The 20,112-nt window shown below is 43.9% G+C and overlaps 1 protein-coding gene across 1 annotated transcript in view; it reads left to right on the plus strand.

Moving 5' to 3' along the window:
* Positions 1–20,112, plus strand: part of LOC146784372 (pyroglutamylated RF-amide peptide receptor-like) — a 1,315,107-nt gene that overhangs the window by 1,080,396 nt on the left and 214,599 nt on the right. The window contains exon 2 of the mRNA XM_085634463.1: positions 17,564–17,722. Within this exon, the coding sequence (XP_085490589.1) occupies positions 17,564–17,722 (159 nt within the window). The remainder of the gene's footprint in view (positions 1–17,563; positions 17,723–20,112) is intronic.

The following is a 20,112-nucleotide window of genomic DNA, read 5'->3' on the forward strand; positions in this document are numbered from 1 at the left end:
GAAAACCATTCTGGCTCTGGTCAAGAATGTTATTACGAGAAAGGTGGGCAGACAAGATGGAGTTCACGTGTGCCTCAGTAACCTTGGCGGTCCAGGGCAGGAGGGAGATGGGACGATAGTTTTCTGGCAATAGGGGGTCAAGGTTAGGCTTCTTTAAGATAGGGCTGACCACTGCCTGCTTCCAGTAAGACGGGACCACGCCCGATGTGAGCGATAGATTGATCAAATCCAGTAAAGGCTCACGACATAAGGGAGGAAGAAGTCTGAATAGCTCTGGCTTCAGCGGATCTAATGGAGAACCGGATTTAATTTTGAGGCTCAGAGTATCGAAAACCTCGTCAGACATTACTGGCAGGGAGGACAGGGTTTCGTGAGCCATAGCTATCACACCAGTTTGCTCAGCACCGGGCACAGATGGCGTAAATCCTCGGTAGATCGCCTGCACTTTCTCCACGAAAAAGGATGCCAAACTTTCACAGTGAGAGTCCGTGCAGATTTCCACCGAGGTGGCCCGTTTCCCCATCAGGTCTTTAAGAACCTTAAAAATTAATTTAGACGGGTTGGGGCTATTCTGAAACTCGAAAGCATAGTATGCGGCCCGAGTTTGACAGATTGCCCTGTGATAGATCTTAAGCTGGGCAAAATACGAAGATTTCAGGGTGGGATCAAAGGATTTCCGCCACGCCCTCTCAGCTTGCCGGCACGTTCTCTTAAGCTCGGCAAGAGTATCATTCTACCATGGGCTGGGAACTTTAGCATGGCATTTCGACCAGCGCATCGGTATAAGAGAGTCAAGGGCGGCTAGGACCCAGTTACAAAACTGCTCGTATCCTTGTTCCACATTCAGCAGATTGCCCAGGGGCTGCGCCTCCAAGATCTTATAAAACTCCTCCAGTTTGAGCTTGTGCCAATTTCTTTTAAGGATCAGTCTATCCACAGGTTTAAATTGTGGGTCATCTATAGGGCATGAAACTTTAACCAGCAGATGGTCAGTCCAGCCTACCACCATCGGGTCAGAAACCCTAACCCGCTCCAGTGTGGTAAAGAAGGGGTCAAGGATATGACCTCCTATGTGGGTAGGGGAGGTAACTAGTTGGATCATTTGCATGGCTTCAAGGTCCGCTAGCAAGGTATTAATAGGTGCTGATGACCTCTGATCAAAATGGATATTGAGGTCACATACGATGTTAAAATTGGCACATCTCGGAGCTAAAGAGCTGACCACGTCAGTAAGAGCGGCCTTGAAGACAGTGTCATTCCCTGGCGGGCGGTAGATAAGCATACCACTAAGTGTAAACTGATGACTCAAAGCTACCTTAAAAGAAGCGCTCTCACACGCTGGTAAATCAAGAGCTTTCCATTCAGCCGGGAAGCAGGATTTTATCACCATAGCTATGCCACCCCCTCTAGAAGTGCGATTAAGAGTGAACACTGTATAATTAGAAGGGAATGCCAAATTGATTATTGCAGTGTCCGCATCCTGAAGCCAAGTCTCAGTGAGAAAGATGAGGTCAGGAGAGTCTTTTTCGATGATGTCACGTAAGCACTGATGGTGCTTGACCAACGATCTCACGTTCAGACTCCAGATGCGTAGTACACGCTCAGAGATATTAGTACGTGTATTAGAGGCATCCCTTTCTACAGCGTGCACCCCAGACGGGGTATCAAGTGACAAACTGCCACAGGCACAGTCATAGGGACCCGACAACGGGTGCACAGAGTCTTGAACACACACCGTAAGCCTCTCTCTAATAGAAAGCAGAGCGGCACGATTGTACCTGAGCGTCGAAGTATTCTGCATGATGGTACAATGACTAACTGTCAGAGTCCAGGCCCCGCTCACGCTTCCTCAACGCGGACGAGCGCAGACGGGCAGGACTCTGGCACGACTCCGGCTAAGCGACGGCGTCCCACAGCGCGGTCCCGCAGCGCGGGAGAGGACGACTTTAAGTAGGCGTCGCAATGAAGAGCTCGAGCGTCGGGACGCTCCAAGATGGCGCCCGCCTAAATCTCCACCAACCCAAGCCAAAATGGCGCCCACAAGAGTCCAACCCCGGGACCCGGACCCGCCAAACGGCGGTGCGCTTTCAGACCATGCATGGCAGGAGGGAGGAGGCTAGTCCATGGATTCACACAACAGAGGATAGGGAGGAAGGGGATGGGGCAGCAAGCTAACTGTTCAGAGAAGGCGGGTATTAGGAACTTTATTGTTTTTAAAACATTGTGTCTGTGCGAACTACTTAAAATATGAACAAGTATGCAGCATAATCTCACTTTTATTCAGGAAGAAGAGGACGTTTGTGACTGTGACTCCGGGCTCACTTGGCAGAAACACCCCCTGACCCTCCACCCCCTATCGCAAAATGTAATGCCCGTGAAAAGGGTAGGTGAACACAGTGTTATATAGAACATAGTCCTGAGAGCACGATTGAAAATGAAAACTAGATATAGTGTATGGTATAAACTATGCACCAAAAAGTGTGATATAAGATGAACCGGGCGTGAAATATAATATGCAATACATTGTGCGCAATGACAGATTCATTGGAGAGCGCGAGATAGCACAGGCACTAGCGCGTGCTATGCGATATGCGCCTTGGAGTGTAATATGCACAGGGCAGTGTTGTGTAACCTAACTAGTCTCTAAAGTTGTAATATAAAATATGTGCTGGGGAGTGTAACGTTGCATATGCACTGTGACAAAGATATGGATCCCAGATTGTAATATGTATGGCTTAGCACTGTGCGTTATAACATAGGCATCGAGAAAGGCACGTTAGATGGGGCAATATAACCCGTGCGAAGACAAGTGTGGCATGACATATTCACGGGGTGGTGTTACAGTGCACATGGGCTAGAGAGTGTCATAGCATATGCACTAGCTAGTGGAATACAACACAGAGGTGTGTGGCACACGGCAGGCAATGGTGGGTGTAACACAGCATTGGGCTCTGTCAGGAGCACGCTGTGACTCTCAAGTGATGTTCGTCCCCTTTCCAGAGAGTAAAATAAAAAGTATTACACATCCGGCAGTGGATGTGTGTTTTATTAACCGTGAGGGGGGTTTCTTGCATAGTTTTGGTCGAATTTTTGTCGAATCCCCTTTGAATGGCTTGGTGTGCATGTGTATTAAATGTGCCCGTCAATAGCTACCCATGTTTGTATAAATAAACGACAAGGGTGTCTACCAGGATTAGGCACGGTAGGGCATCAGACATGTCAGAGCTTCACTAGTGGTGTATATACATTCCACGTGGATTCATTGCATGCATAGTCGCCTTTTAATGAATATCACGCAAATCGTCATGGTGATAGGTACGTACGGTTTGTCCAGCATGTCCTAGGTGTGTCTATAAATATATATTTTTTAAAAATAATAAAAAACAGTGGCCGGCCCTGGGGATTGGGGTAAAAAAATAATAATTAGGAGACTGGCCCTGGGGGATGGGGTCATCAGGGCCAATAAATTAGAATAAGAAGGGGAACCAAACAGCCCCCCTTCTTAAAAAACTAAAATAAATAAAAGACTGGCATCGTGCCGGAGGCCATGCCCCCTCCGTGCAGCACTCTGCAAACGCGCCCCCAACAGGCATCTCCAGCATGCGCCAGGGAGCTGCGCTGCAGCCAGGTGTTCTGAGGCCAAGCCCCTTTTTACACCTCTCTGCAACGCAGCTCTGTGGCGCTTACTGGAGGTACCTAGTGGTCTAGTTTGACCCTAGGGACCCTTAGGATTCAAGGGGACTTAATCTCTCAACTTAGAACAGCCACAGGGCGCGTTTACACAGTGGTGAAGGGAGGGGACGGGGCCTGAGGTGACATGTGCAAACACGCACTATGGCACGTTTTAAATTGGGGATATAATTTCCCTTCAATACTGAGGGCCCCTGGGGGCTAACTAGCCCACCAAGTGCTTCCAGTAAGCGCCACTGAGCTGCATTGCAGAGAGGTGGTCCAGGCCGTGCCACTTTTTACACCTCTCTGCAACGCAGCTCTGTGGCACTTACTGGAGGTACCTAGTGGGCTAGTTGGACCCTAGGGACCCTCAGGATTCAAATGAACTTAATCTCCCAACTAAAAATGGACACAGGGCGTGTTTACACAGTGGTGAATGGAGGGGACGGGGCCTGAGTTAATGTGTGCAAAAACGCCCTGTGGCCTGTTTTAAGAGGTAGTTTTAATCCCCATGCCCTATTATATACTAGGGGCTTACAGAGGAGGTCATGCTAATCACAGGGGGACCCCAACGCATAATGTTCCCTAGTGTATGTAGGTGTTTTCACTGTATTCTAAGTGTCTTTTAACATAGCACTGGCTCTAGGACTGGTTAGTCAGACTCAGTTACCACCAGTATCCGTCTGAAAAAGTTGAGGGTACAGGATGATTTTGCAACAAGGCTTCTTTCTGCTCTTCTTTTTGTTCTTTCTGCACGTTATCCTTCTTCCTGCACTTATCTTCGTATTTGAGGACTTCTGTTGCTTCTTTCTGCACTTCTTTTGTTTCTTTCTGTGCATTTTTTCTTCTTTCTTCACATGTCCTATCTCTGTAGGCATAGTTAGAAATTAGCATTTAAAAAACCTTTGAAATTCACAGAAAAAACCATAGGTTTCAGGCACGTTATAGTTAGGAATTAGCATTTAAAAAACCTCAGAAATTCACTGAAAAAACCATAGGTTTCAGGGGTGTTATAGTTAGCTGGACTTTTCACTTGTACAAAACCATTGAAATTCCCCCGTTATAGTTAGTTCAGCTAACTATAACTCGCGCGCCCGCAATGCACTGCTGATGACGTCACATATTACATCACTCATGACATGGTCAGTGACATCACTCATGACATCACTGATGACATCTCAAATGACATCACTGATGACATCACTGATGACATCATCCAGTGAATGTGTGTTTTTCTGAAAATTAAATATGTTTTATATATGTATATCTCAAGGTCGATGGAAGAATAAATGGGTATATAAGTGTCTAAATGGATGATTTGTTTTTGAAAAATTGATTTTGTAACTGACTGATTAAGTGTATCATAGTGAATACATGGCTTAGTGAGTAATGTTTAAATATGTAAATATCTGTATCAGTCTCTCACTTTGTGTATAAGTGGCTGCATGGGTTGGTGAGTAGCTACATGGGTGTCTATATAGGTTATTAGTTGGTTTTTTGAGTATCAGTCTGAGTGTCTGCATGGTTCGGTGGGGGGTATTACGTAGTGCATAGGTGCATGAATGAGTGACTCACTGTTTGTATGTGTTGAACACAGCATGTGTGCAGAACTGTATGGGTGAATGAGTGTGTGTATGGGTGTGTTAGTGAGTGAATGACTGTCTCAATAGTGTCTTTATGAGTAACTACATATGTTTTAAACTAGTATATGTGACTATTGGTGTATATATGTGAGTATATGTGAGATTGAGAGATTGAAAGAGTTCCTGTATGAATAAGTATGTGTTTCTATAAGTGATTGTTTAAAAGACTAAGTATGTGTAAGTTTCCGTAGAAGTAAGTGTGGTGGTGTATGTATAACTGTATACGCAAGTAAATGTATGTTTGATTCTTTATTAGCATGAGTGACTATGTGTGTGAGTAACTCTATGGATGAGTGGCATTGTGTAACAGGTTGTATAGGTGTATGAGTACATATGATGAGTGAGTACATGTATGAGTGACTGTATAGGACTGTTGGTGAATGAGTGGATGTGTATGTGGATCTTAGAATTACTGAAGAGGTTGTTGTAACTGGTATTGGTATGTCCATTGTTTTGAAAATTGTAGTCTCTATTTTTGAATGTGTGTATCAAAGGTTATATTAGGGTGAGAGGAGGTCTGCCACTCTTTCACAAGGATGATGTCATCAGTGATGTCATCAGTGATGTCATTTGAGATGTCATCAGTGATGTCATGAGTGATGTCACTGACCATGTCATGAGTGATGTAATATGTGACGTCATCAGCAGTGCATTGCGGGCGCGCGAGTTATAGTTAGCTGAACTAACTATAACGGGGGAATTTCAATGGTTTTGTTCAAGTGAAAAGTCCAGCTAACTATAACACCCCTGAAACCTATGGTTTTTTCAGTGAATATATATATATATAGATATATATATATATATATATATATATATATCCCGTAAAAGTTAAACAACGCAGCACTCCTCTTGGCTGATGAAAGTATTTATTCAGGTCGTAACTCTCCGTTGTAAAAGCATGTGCGTTGTATAAAATGCAGGTTAAAAAATGCATTGTAAAGTAATTCGAAGTATTTCCTTGCGTTGTTCGGTCATACGACCCCACTATAGATAGACCTTATGCTTCTCGCTGCAGCCCCAGACAATGACGCCAGCGACAATTGAAAAAAAAAGACAGAGCGAAATGAAAATGAGTCATCAAGCAAGCCTCTTTCATGGTGCTCTGCATCCAGTGCTAGGTCTTGTCAACCACCCGCTGCTCCCTGACAGCAGAGGCGAGAAGCGAGGCCTGCAGAACCCTGGCTCTTTCATTATCTGCTCAGCTCAGCTGCTGCCCAACCCGAGATGCTTTTGTGTATCCCATTGTGCCCACTGCTAATGGTGTGCACTCCCGACCCAGCTCTTCTTGGCAATGGACCCCCTTCAGAATAGCGGCTTTGGCATGACTTTCAGCTTCCAGCATGTTGCTTAAGCCTCACGCGCGAGTCTTGGAAATGGCTGATGTTGTCTCAGGCGGGCAGGAATCCTGCTGTTTCTTTTTGACATTCTGTGAAAACAATTCGCATAAGTATTTGCGCGCATTAAGCATCATTTGAGGATGCTGAAAGAGCATGAGATTTGTAAGGAGAGGTGGGCGAGTCTGCCTGCAAATTAGCAGGGAGAGCGAGAGAGCGCCGATTCAACTGTTTAGGTTGTCAGAGCACCAGTTAAGCCATCAAAAGACTTAGCATGAAAATCATGCAACAACCCTTAAGCAAAAAATATGACATAGACTTCAAAAATGTTTTTTTCTTTATTATTCAAAAACTTTTCAATTTAGTACATCGGATTTTCAATTTAGAACTATAGATTACTTCACTGCATTAAGTGGCAATTATTAGAAGTGATAGCTACTAAACATGACTTCAGAAACATTCATCCACCCTACAGCCCACCAGTCACGACGTCATTAGTGAGCCAAGCGGCAAGTAAGTGAGTTCTCGTGTGCACCCTATATTATGTTAGATGGAGCAACACTAACATCTATTAAGCTCTGCATGAGAGAGTATTGTTTAAAGCGCACAGCCTAAACTGATGTATTTAAAGCTGCTCTCAGGAGATGAAGGAAAAGGAGGCACAGTGAAATAAACTGACTGCCTAGGATCACCCAATTTGGTCAAGCGGGGAAGCCAAGATTGAGCCTAGGTTTCCTGATTTCACATTTCACAATTCAGCCATTGACGAGTATCTCTTTTCCTGTTTAACATCAGAGATTGATGCTTCAAGTTTAATTATTAGATGAGCAAAAGTAATATAGTTTTATTAAGAAAATACACACATTAGATGTAAAATCAAGTTTGCACAAGAAGCTTTGCTGGAAAAAGTTACAAAGCTAAGGATAGGCAGAGAATGCACAATTTTAATGTTGATATCACCTGCTTTCCCCGACTTACAACAGAGTCGAGCTGGAACAGAAAATAACCCCAGGCACCAAAATAAAATCGGCCCCATTAGTGAATTAGAGAACCAAGAAACTGGCCCTTTGTTTGAAATTGGGGCAGTTTTGAACTTATAAAGACTTAGGTGCATAATTATCATAGTGTTGTGTTGCTTTTGTGTCACGCAATGGGGTGCAAAAGTGACACAACCATTAGGAGAGATTTATCAAGCCATGCAATGCCACCTTGCGTGGCCCTAAGTGGCTTGATAAATCTGGAGTAGCGCAACGCAGCGCAAAACGTTGCATTGCGTTACTCAGCCCCAGGAAAGCATTCCATGGGTGGTGCTTGGGTATTCCCACGCAATACTCATGGAATTTGGCACATTCCCAGATTTACCATTACTGGTAGACTAGGAATGTGCAAAAATGCAATGCCTTCCCGGGGGAGGCATAACCAGGAGAAAGTTTTTTTTTCCCTTGTGCTAGAGAATGCAGCACACATAGAAAGAGAAAACTGCTTCAGGGGACTGTTTTTGTGCAGGGAGGCAGCCCTTCCTGCACCAAAACAATCCTGCTTACAACACAGACACCCTTATATCATAGCGCAAGAGTGCCTGCATTGACACTAGGCAGCACATTGTGCTCTAGAGCTGGGAAAAGATTTGCCGTATAATATTAAATACAACACATGCCTGTCATTTCCCTGTCACACAGCGCAGCAAGGTATTTTGCTGCATTGTGTGACTTTTTGATCAATAGGCCCCAGATTGTATAAGCGCCCGGTGAGGTTTGGAAGATGCATGGATTAGAGCTTGCTGCAAGCAATGTTTGTTTTAATAGCAGGTAGTCCAATAGTAAAAACTTTCCCAGCAGACCATAAAATAGGCCCACAAACTGCCAACAAATGGCTCACACACTCACCGATCAGAGCAGCACATTGAGAATTGCCAGAGTGCCATATAGGCAAGTCCGAGCCTGCTTAACAAAGATCGATTTTCAGGGAGGCTTCTCTGTAAGGGGGACTGCACCTATTTCAACAGCAAAAGGTCTGGGCGATTCAAGAGAAGTAATCACTTTCATATCAACAGGAGTGAAGTGCAGAACTCCCTATAGGCAAACTTTCAGGCATTAATCACGCATTTTTCATTACCCCTGAGTACCGGGACAGTGGAGCCGACTGAGTTACAATGGGATGATAATTCAAACCTGTGGAAGGCTAAAGATGGATTATAGTTTGGTTTCAAACCAAATTGAACAAGCACTGGCAAAGTCTTACCTTTATTTAATGTGAGTGCTAGGCTATTGCCTTTGCCAATGCTTGTTTCTAAATCACAATTTAAAAAAATGTAAAAGAAAAAAACATTAAAAAAAAATGCTGGAAGAAAAGCAAACTCATACCTTAATGCAGCTCAAAAATCAATATTTAACATCCTTAGAAACAACAAGGTTTATTTTTTAAATTGCAGACAAAAAACTGATCAGAATGTAAAAAGCAGTTTACATGCTATCCAGCATAAAAATTAAAGGTGCAAGACACAAGGGTAGAGGAGCACAGTAACTATACGTAAATACTTGTATTTGACAAGAACATTTATCTCATGAGTCACAAAGCACATTTGAGGAAACAAAATAGAGACTTCTTTTTTATAAAAAAAGACAACACAGCAACTTCTTTCTTTTGAAGAGTCTGTATCCTTATTCTTACTTTTATTCATGAATCTTCATAACAATGTACATGTATAACAAGGTACAGCCTACGCGTTTCGTACCAACCTCAAGGGACTTCTTCAGGGCCAAATCTAAGTATTTTTCTATCAAATTCCTCGAAAAGAAGAGACATCAGTCAATTCAAATTCAATCAAATCGATGTACTATAAACATATGGCTCATATCAGAGATCGCATCTACAGAAACTGTGTACTCCACAGCATTTCAATCATGTCCACAACTCTAATTTTCTATATACCTTAATTTTTGGTTTTCGTAAACCCACCACCTCCACAACTCTTCTCGTAGGAGCTGTCAAAACAAAATTGTTTCACCCGTCTTTAGAATTCTTTGTATGCACCCGTTATGTTGCTCACAAAGGCGGAGTTAACACCTATTCAGGGGTTAGACATTATCTGATTGATGAGAGAAGGGGCGTCCAGTTTGAAGAGCTTCAAACTGGACGCCCCTTCTCACTTCATTATGTAGTCTTTGTGAGCGACATCATGGGTGCATGCAAAGAATTCTACAGACGGGTGAAACAATTTTGTTTTGACAGCTCCTATGAGAAGGGTTGTGGAGGTGGTGGGTTTACGAAAAACAGAAATTAAGGTATTTTGAACATTAGAGTTGTGTACACGATTGAAACGCTGTGGAATACACAGTTTCTGTAGATGCGGTCTCTAATATGAGCCATATGTTTACAGTACATATATTTGATTGAATTTGGAGTGACCGATGTCTCTTTAGAGGAATTGGATAAACTAATACTTAGATTTTGCCCTGAAGAAGTCCCTTGAGGTTGGGACGAAACGCATAGGCTGTATCTTGTTATACATGTACATTGTTATGAAGATTCATTAATAGAAGAAAAGAATTAGGATACAGACTCTTCAAAAGAAAGAAGTCGCTGTGTTGCCTTTTTAAAATAAACTAAGTTTCTATTTTGTTCCCTCGAATGTGCTTTGTGCCTTATAAGATAAAGGTTCTTCTCAAATACAAGCATTACGTATAGTTACTGTTTTCCATTACCCTTGTGTCTTGCATCTTGTCAAATTGGTTTTTTTTTAAACGGTTAACCCGAAGAGTGAGCACTGTGAAATACTTTGAAATAACAGTGTGAGGTGATTGTATACCACAACTGTTTGTCCTGCTACTATATATTATAAAATATAAAGAGACCTACTTGCAGATACTTAAAAGAACATAACAGCTGTATCAGGGACAGTCAGAATTTAAAGAAAAATGTTTACCAGTTACTTTCCACACGACTCAGGCCAAGAACTATTGTTGCAGCCATTTGGTGCCCAGCAGCACCTGAGGAAGCAGACTGGCCGTAATGCTACTGCCTCAAATGCAGGCTGAGTGCAACAACCTCCTGCTCCCTAGGCGCAATAAAAGCTTCCTTTGTCAGCCAAGTCGTGGTCTTTCATGCAACATGTGCACTTTAGTAGAATGTAACAAAAATAAACTTAATGTTGTGCTTTTACGGACAAGGTAGGGGGGCTGCAATACATAGAGCACAGGCAGATAGGGGTGAGAGGGGGAAGCAGCACACCGCACACAGGGCTGGGAGGGAGGGAACAAGAAAATACATCAATGCACATGTAGCGCACAAAGAAAAAATTGGCTCCCCGATGTGAGCTATGGATGGTTACACATCTTTCAGTGCAAATATTAATAAAGAAGTTATGCTTCAGGGGAGAAACAAACACAAGAAGAGGAAGGAAAGCACCTGAACAAGAAGCAAACAAATGAGATTGACAAGAAAGCCATCAAAAGAAACGCATAACTGCCAAGTTTCTAAGGTCCATGCTTGATTTGCTGCTCAAGTCTAGCCTTTGAATTCTGCGATTTGTAGTCTTGTTTTATAATGGAATAAATAAGATTATAAATCCCAGAATTCAAAGAAAAAAACCTGGACAGGAACAAACCTTCACGCATGGATTTGGGAAAATTGGTAGTGCTGGATAAGCAATGGGCCGACCCAAAGACCACTAAGATTTTGGTATTTCATACAATACGTCTCCAGCAACAGGGAACTAAAAGCTGTCTGTAGCTGAGATCTAAAAATCATTAGCATAAGATCCCTTTTATGTGCATTTCCATTGGTCTCAGATAACCATTCATTAGTAAAAATACCACAGCGCAATGCTGGGAAGAACATCAGCTGCAAGTGTGGTGAAGAAGGCTTGGGTAATGAGGTAACAAAGTGGTTGGTTGGAAGCTGCAACATGAAGGACAGGGTTGTTTTGGGCTTAAGTATTCAAAAGGGCCTTTAGTTGAGCCAGATCTAGGTATCAGGCTCAAGTCATGGTCTAGCTTTCAGTGGCTCACTCACCTCTTCTCAAAATTCCATATCCTGATTCCCAATCAAAGTAGAAGAAAATTGGAGGCTAAAAGTTTAGCCGCAGCAGTGGAACATCTGCCAGTATAGTTCCACATCGTACATCTTTGGTCAAACTTGGGAAATATCTAATAGCAGCTCTCACTTGAGGGCTAATATTTGACTTCAAATAATCATTGAAGCACTATTTCAGCGTATGTTTTTCTGATTCTATTTATGATACTACTAAGTTTGTATCGCAAGACAAGTCTGAATAATAATAAAGTTTAAAAACTACTGAAGTTAAACCAAGTGCCTTTCCATGGAGAGAAATTGAGGGTGACAGTCCAATATTTTATTAGGGTGTAGGGGAAGAGGTCTATAAAAAGAGCAGCATACTTCTGCTGTGGAGAAAAATATTAAAAAGGAATCTGTGCAAATGTGCATTTCCGCCTTATTAATTCCTATGAACTTTACAACCGTGAGAAATATGCTTGAGTACATTTAGCCCAGTATTGGTGACCTTTGAATTCAACAACTCTCAGGCCCTGTTTAATAGTTAAGAGTAAACATGTACTGAGATCTCGCATGGCCATAACTACTGTTAACAACCAGTATCTCCAAACATATTTATTCCTAATATGAGTGAAAGTCGACTTAATGGGGAATACCAGCAAACCTGGAATTACTGGGTACAAAACTGCATGGAATTCCTAATTCCGTAGGGTTTAATCCCACCCCTCCCCTCAATTTTCAACCTGCCTAAACCAGGTTGTAAATGGGAGCTAGGGCTTCTGCCCGGGAAGGAGGTGGAGGGAGGGGTGGTGTTGGACTTGGCCCTTTTAGCAGGGTCCTCCCTGAACCTTTTGCCTTCCTCCTAGCCTTTTCTGACATGGTTTTGGTGGTTTTAGGACTCTGGGCACTTTAGAACTGCTGTCAAGTGTAAAGAGCGTGTGCTCTCTGTGGTAAATATGGTAAAGATTGGTCTACACCTGTTTGGCATATTTCATTTACCTGTCAGTCCCTTGTAAAGTGGTATCTCGGATACCCGGGGCTGGTAAATTAAATGCTACTGGTGGGCTTGCAGCGCTGATTGCGCCACCCACCAAAGTAGCTCCTCAAACCTGTCTCAGGCCTCTGCCATTGGAGGGCCTATGCACGGTGTTACTGCCATTGTGACATGGCACCTAAAGTGTGTGCCAAGTCTGTGCCCTCCCTTTTACTACATGTCAGTCACCCCTAAGGTAGGCCCTAGCTAGCCCTATGGGCAGGGTGTATTGTAGGTAAAAGGTAGGACATGTACTTTAAGTGCGTGACATGTCCTGGTCGTGACAAACAGCCAAATTTGGTTTCTCACTGCTGTGAGGCTGCCCTCTCATAGGAATGCATTGGGGATTCCCTGATAAGTGTTTCAGTGGTAATTCCTGATATGAGAGGAGCAGTGTGGTCAAGTTTGGTATGATTGGAATAGTAATAATAAATGCTGCGCAATGGTGTGCGCAGATTGATTATCACTATTTTAGAATTGCCACTTCTAGAAGTTGGTATTTCTGTGTGCTATGTGTCTGTCTGCCTGATGTGGATTGCATGTCTGGCTTTGGAGTGACAGGGGCTGGTGAGGTGTGTGTGGTTCCAGGGAGAGCAGGGTGAGTCAGCGCTAGGCTGAATGGGAGTTCTGCATTTGGAGTAGTGGGATGAGTAGTCCCCAGACCCTGAATAGGTCTGTGCCTGCCTGGGTGAATGCTGGCTCCGCCCCCCTGTGGGGTGTCTGATGACGAGCCCCCACCTGACAATAGGGAAGCGGAGCCCTGTAAACAGAGTGCTCCAAAATCCCCCCGAACCAGCTCAGGCTGTTCCCCCAAGCCCTGTGCCAAGGGCAGACAAAAGAAAATGCTGCATAAATATTGGTGCTGTGACCCCATGAAAATGTTGTGCTTTCCTTGCACTTGGGACTTTCTGTTGCTGGGCCCCAGGAGGAACCGCCACGAGGGACTTCCTCCCTGCTGGAGGGCCCTGTGAGCTGGCCAGCCTGGGCCCAACCTTGTACCCCTGAAACTCTGTTCTAGCGCCTCGTAAGTGCCATATCTTGATTGCTGGAATCCCCAAGGAGAAGGAATCCAGCCTTGCCAGGGAAAGAGGAGCCCGAGGGCTCTGCAGCGCTGAGCTGCGACATTGTCAGTGGGAATCCCGGCGTGGTGATCCCCCGCATTGCTGGAAGAGAAGCGGGAGCCCACCCCGCATGCTGGTGCCTTTGTTTGTCTAGCGGTAACCTACCCCGCATGCCGGTACCGTTATTTATGGAGCGGGTGCCCACCCCGCATTTTGAGTGAAGAGCGGGAGCCCACCCCGCTGTTGTGTGCCCCTCCGAGCGGGAGCCTACCCCGCATTGGTGTTATTTTATGGCGGGAGCCCACCCCGCATTTTTATGCTTGTGGGGAGGGAGTCTACCCCTCCTGCTGTGTTTATTTACAAGCGGGAGCCCACACCGCATTTGCCAGGAGCCACCGCCACAGCGCCGAGATCGGCTGAGAGGAAGTCAGGTGGAATTGCCTGGTTTGGGGCATGGCCTGACTCCCTCGAACCGGAAGAAGAATCCAGGCGGGAGCCCACCCCACACTGGACAGTGCTGGAGGATGTCTGGAGCCCAGGGAGAAGCAAGAGGCGTCAGAGCCTCGCAGGCTCCATCTATTGCAGGCCAGCCTGGCAGAAGGGGAGGCAGGCCTACAGCGAAAAAAGGAACGAAGTCGACAAAGAGCCCCGGTGAGTGGGGCTCATACTGGGCATTGTGGTTCCCGGGCTTGTGCTGCGCAGACCAGAGGAGTCAAGAAGAGTCCGGTGAGTGGGGCTCGAGTTGGCACATGTTGGTGCCAGTGCTCCTTTGGCCTTGTAACAGCTGCACCGCCCTGACTACGGGTAGCTGCAACGTTGGGGGAAATTTTGTGAGTAGAGTCCCCGAGTTGGGCTCCCCCAGGCACAGTGGTGCCAGTACTTATTTTGTTCACCACAGCTGCACCACGAGAGAGAGCAGGCAGCTGCGACAAAGGGGGCATTTTTGATTTCTGCAAATGAGAAAGGAGTGATATACACTCCTTTGCCCTAGCGCATTTCACACTTTGCTTTTGCTGCATTGGCAGCCAGAGGGCCTACCTTATGCCCTGACATTCTGGACAAAGGGCATTGGGCCCCCTAGAAAGGCCAGTTGGCCTGGGTTTCACTTTATGGTGGCGATAGGGCGCAAGGCCCAAAGGTGATGTATGCACCTGGGGAGTGTCACTAAGGTGCCCTCCTAATTGTGAGTTATAGCATAATATGTTTATGCTTATGATGCCTATTGCATAATGTGTTTTATGCCTACAGAGGTTGCATACTGTGATTATGCTTATGAGTTTATGCTGAAGGTGTTTTATATTGCTATATATGATGCCAAGTACAATATTTTACCAGTAGTCACTGGTTGTGTTTTATATGTTCTACTAGTTCTTTCTAAAGGTTCTGACAGTGGCCCGATTGGCCCTGTCATATGTATATAATCCCCTGTAAATATTGCCAGTGCCAGTTGGCACAGTGTATATTGTGTGATTATGATTCTAATGTGTTTTGGATAATACAAAGGCTATTTTTATATAACCTTGTGTGAAGTTTCTTTTGTGGTGTGCCTAGTGTGTTGCTGCTGTGTGTTTGTGTTGCGCAAACGCTTTACACATTGCCTCTGAGATAAGCCTGACTGCTCGTGCCAAGCTACCAAGGGGGTGAGCAGGGGTTATCTTCAACGTGTAACTCCTTTGCCCTGACTAGAGTGGTGGGTTCTGCCTGGCTTAGACGCAAGCCCTAGCCAACCAGAAATCCCATTTCTAAAAGGTCGTTAATGGGATTTGTGATCTGCATGCAGCAACGGTGTAGGGAGGAATGTTGGGAGAGTAGGTAAGGTAAAGGGAAGATTTGTTCTGGCCAGGTGGAGTATTGAATGTTCCTACCTTGCTGTAGAAAAGGTCAGAGTAGAGTGGCAGGATAGCCAGCCCCCTGTGATTTTATCAGCCAGAATTTCCAGCTGGTAACATTGAGTCCGGTTTTCCCACACCAAAGAGTACTGGATGGGTAAACATCACCCCAGTCATAAAAAGGCAGAGAAGTATCCGACTCAGGGATACCTCTCTGACTGACTCCTAAGCAGGCCCTTAGAGATTTCCCGGAGTACTCCTGGGATTCATTATGAATCCCCAAAAAGTTGGAAATCCTAATGTAGGAAGAAACTTCAGAACTATTTCTGAGGTACTATGGGTTTTTTTTAATCTCAGAAGAATCTGTGACATTGGTGTTCACCATAAAAATTAAAAAAAGTCTGTCTTGTGTGGTTGGTGGACCACCAAAATGACCTCTGTCTTTCTTCATTTTTGGGCAATGCATGTAGAAAGAGATCTAATTTTGTATACATGAACTAGAACATATAGGATGTTTCTACACTTTCCCTACTTTGTGTCTCTGTTTTAATGTTCATCCAGTGGTTACTCATCATGTACTTGGTCATTAACTGTTTTTGAGACCCGAGTCTAGTTGATGACCCTAAATGTGACCACTAGTTGCCTTTGTGTGCTTTAGCTCCCCTGTCTGCGCTCACTGGCCGTGTTTTGCCTTGCAAGCGGTTTGGGAAGTGCTATATAAATACCATTATAATTCAATACAATACTTGCTCATCAGGGCCGTGAACTGGAGAACAAGACACTCAGATTTCTAGGTATAGCTGATGCAGTTAGATTTTAACACTTGACCCCCTTCAACATTTTGCACTGAAGTGTACATGTGATCACCTTGTTTGGACCCCTGCTTCTAGATATGTGGAGATCGATGCTCCATTACTTGTTTCCCATACTGATACGCCAACATGTTTGCCCTTTGTTCCCCCCAAAGTTGGATTTCACTTTTCACCTTGATCAAGAAAATGTACTACTCTTCCTGTTGGTTCATGTTCTTTTCTTGGAAGATGGAAGAGTCGTACCTGCAGTTTTTTAATGTGGCTTAAGTGATTGGCGATTACTTTCCTTGAACTTCTTTCTTCGGGGGTGCCCATATCATTATTCCAGCAATTCGATTTAGCCCACAGTGTTGAGAAACCCTCCCTCCATTTCAGTGCCACAGAATCTGGTTAGGTTGGATCTCCCGTTGTCCATTTTGGGCGATCTGCCTTATATATGGTGGCCTCATGAGCGACATGTTGATGTTTCCAGGTAAAACATTTGTTTTGCAGCCACATAGACTTCTGTCACCCCTGTGCCGCACTAAGGGGCATATTATCAAGCACGGCGTTAAAATTATCTTCCAATAGAAGACCAGGTTCAAACCGCAACCTGGGGTGACGTTGTGAGTTGACGTAACTGTCCGTTGAATAAGAACACTAGTGCCATATGACATGGTGTGTGGTTGAAAGACTTCATCTTTTGTATTTTATATAAATGTGGGCAAGGAATGAAAGCTTCTTACTAATCTGAATAACACTGAGTCACTTCTTGTTACGATGTCACCTCTTATATTAACTCTTCTTTGCTCCTCCACTCCATTGATTCATTAGGCTTTCTGATCAATAGGCCTTGGGTAGAAAGTCTAAGAGAGGGGCTCACCTTATTAAGGGTAATCGTTCAATGGAGAGGGGAAGAGCAAACACAAATTTAATGCTGGACTCTTTCGAGTGGGAAGAGTTCAAAAGTTATATTTATTTTAGAGAAAATAACTAGATTTCTGTCTGTATTTAGGTGGTCAACCTCAAACAGTTTACACTTTTCTTTGGAAGGAGAGAAATCATTGCGTAACGAGAAGAACCAGGAAGTAATCAGTGTGTGCGTTTTAAACTGCTGTTTATAGGTTCTAGCTTTTATGGAAACCATAACTCTGCCCTTTGTTTGCTTGTGTCTTGCTCTTTTGCAGGCCCCTTCGTATGCAAGATGGTTCCCTTCATTCAGACGACAGCAGTTGTGGCCAGCACGCTCACCATGACTTGCATTGCTGTTGAACGGTACCAAGGCATCATCCACCCCCTGAAGATGAAGCGCCAGTACACCACCAAGAGAGCCTACAACATGCTTGGTAAGAGGTCTAGTCTTGCTTCCAAATACCTAGTCAGTCATCTCGCCCTGCTTTGGATGCTAGGCAGACCCAGAGAAGAGCTTATAGTCCACATTGTGCACACAGTGCGCTGGAAGCCTGTGCAGGAATCAGGTTTCAAGGTAATTGTGTGGAGTCTCTCCATAAACAACATCAATCAGTGGAAGCCTTTGTATTTTGTTTTTTGGATAGTGTAGTGTATTGTATTTTATTGTATTGTATTGCATTACAGTATTTATAAACAATATATAACCCCCACGTTGGGCACTGAAGCACTTACCTACATGGGCAGCATGCTGCACAGTGGAGGGTGTGTGGGTGGAAAATTTGTTGTTTTTGTTTTGTGATCCTATGTGGGAAAAATTTTCATGTCATCAGTGATGACCACCACCGAGGTGGGTTTATCATGGTATAGGACGCAGCGTGGTGGTTAAGGTGTGAGAGATACAGACAAACAGTACATAGTTTTTCAGTGTGCTGGCAGCTTTGAGCAGCTTTGCTGGTCTCGTTATGATATTTCTTCTGATTATAGTCTGCCTAACTGGAAACTGCATTGTGTTGTACGATCAGAATCTTTGTGTATAGTTGTGGGCCTGAGCTGGCATGCGTGGAGATCAAGAGAAGTGGAGAGATATGCTGGTATGGACATTATTATTATCATCACATATCAGAGCGTTACTGTGAGATGTAAAGAAGCTTCCTCAGTGTCTAAATATTTGGGACCTGCAGTGGTGGGGTAGTTTAAAGTTCTCCAATTGACCAGCAATATGTGACAGACCACTTCAGTTATGCCTTATTTGTTCATTTGGTGATAGCTGGTTTATTGGCTGGTACAGTAATGGTGATGGACAGAATAGGAAGGTATCTCAGACAGTGCTGGGCTGTTAGCTCTGTATCCTCTCCCTAGCCCCAGACTCCCTCCAGTTAGCCAGATGATGATGGACTCAAAGCTCCATCCCCACTCCAGACCTTGGCCCTTCAAGACCCTAATCCCTTCTCTCACACTATAAAACATTGTCATGTTCCTTTCCCAAACAATTTCAGTATTTTCAAACATTAAAAAAGATGAGAAAATGCAAATACTATGAAGTAAAGATTTAGGACCCAAGCATAATATGCCAGTATGCAAATCTTCACTGTAGAAAATTCCCTATGTACCGTCAAATAGGGAATTTCCGTTTTATACCTGCTTGCAGATTGGATTTCTAAGTGTGAAAAAAGGGTATGAAATGTTTTCAGATTCACACATTTAAATGGTAGGTTATGCCAAGACTCCTCGCTATCAGGGATGCTGAAAGGAACAGGATGCGCAAAAGAAAACTAGCCCTGCTGCAAGCGCGAACGCTATTTCGACATTTACATCTCTAACCAGAAGCCCGAGGAGTAGGTGAGAGTAGGTACATTTTGCTTTTTTTGTTTTTTTTGTTGCATATTTATATAGCGCAAACTCGACCCGAAAGTATTGGAGCGCTTTACATGAGCACCGTATTTACATTACACATTCAGGCATGGGGAGATTAAGTGATTTGCCCAGAATCACAGGATGTTGTCGCGACCCCGAGGCTCGAACCCTGGTTTCCAGCACCAAAGTCGGCAGTCTAGCCGACGGACCACAAATAGTCAATGCTCAAATAGTCAAATGTGAAGTTCATAATGACCCAATCAGGCTAGTAGTCCTATTCCACTTTAGAAAGGATTTAGTATACCTGAGACAGTCAGCTTCCAAAGACATCCAGGAAATGAGATACATTTTGTTATGGAGGAGTCATCAGTGTGATGCAGGAGAACTTTTAGAGAAATTAGCCATGATGGATGGCCAGGTATAAACTTTAAAACATTTTTTTTTTATTTGAACAGGAAGATACACGAAAACAAGAGTAAACAGTCAAGTTATATGACATCAGATATAGTGCATAAATAATGACAAGCTACAAATTAGACCAAAACAACATGATTATACAATCACACTTAATAATAGCTATAAGACTCACTCTATAGTAAATACATAATACATCTTATCCGAATGATTTTAAAACATGGTTCCAAATGGTCCACATTATGATACCGCTAAAAGATATAGAAATTCCCTATAATTTCTACATTGCATACACTCCAATCTAAAAAATACCAAAACCCGAGTAGAAAGCATTCTTGCTTGATTAAAGTGCATACAATTCTTACAACGGCTATCCCTCTAATCACGTAAAAAAAGTGCAATGTGCAGAAGAGTAAAGTGCATACAAATCTAGCAGCAGATATACTTCCAAGCCCCTCACTCACAGGCAACAATTGTTCAGAATGTCCCTTTTAAACTGTAGATCTTTGCCTAGACACTGTACAGAACTATCATTGCTACTCGAGGAGAGAAAACC

The sequence above is a fragment of the Triturus cristatus genome, chromosome 11 (genome assembly GCF_964204655.1).
Source record: "Triturus cristatus chromosome 11, aTriCri1.1, whole genome shotgun sequence".
NCBI lineage: Eukaryota > Metazoa > Chordata > Amphibia > Caudata > Salamandridae > Triturus > Triturus cristatus.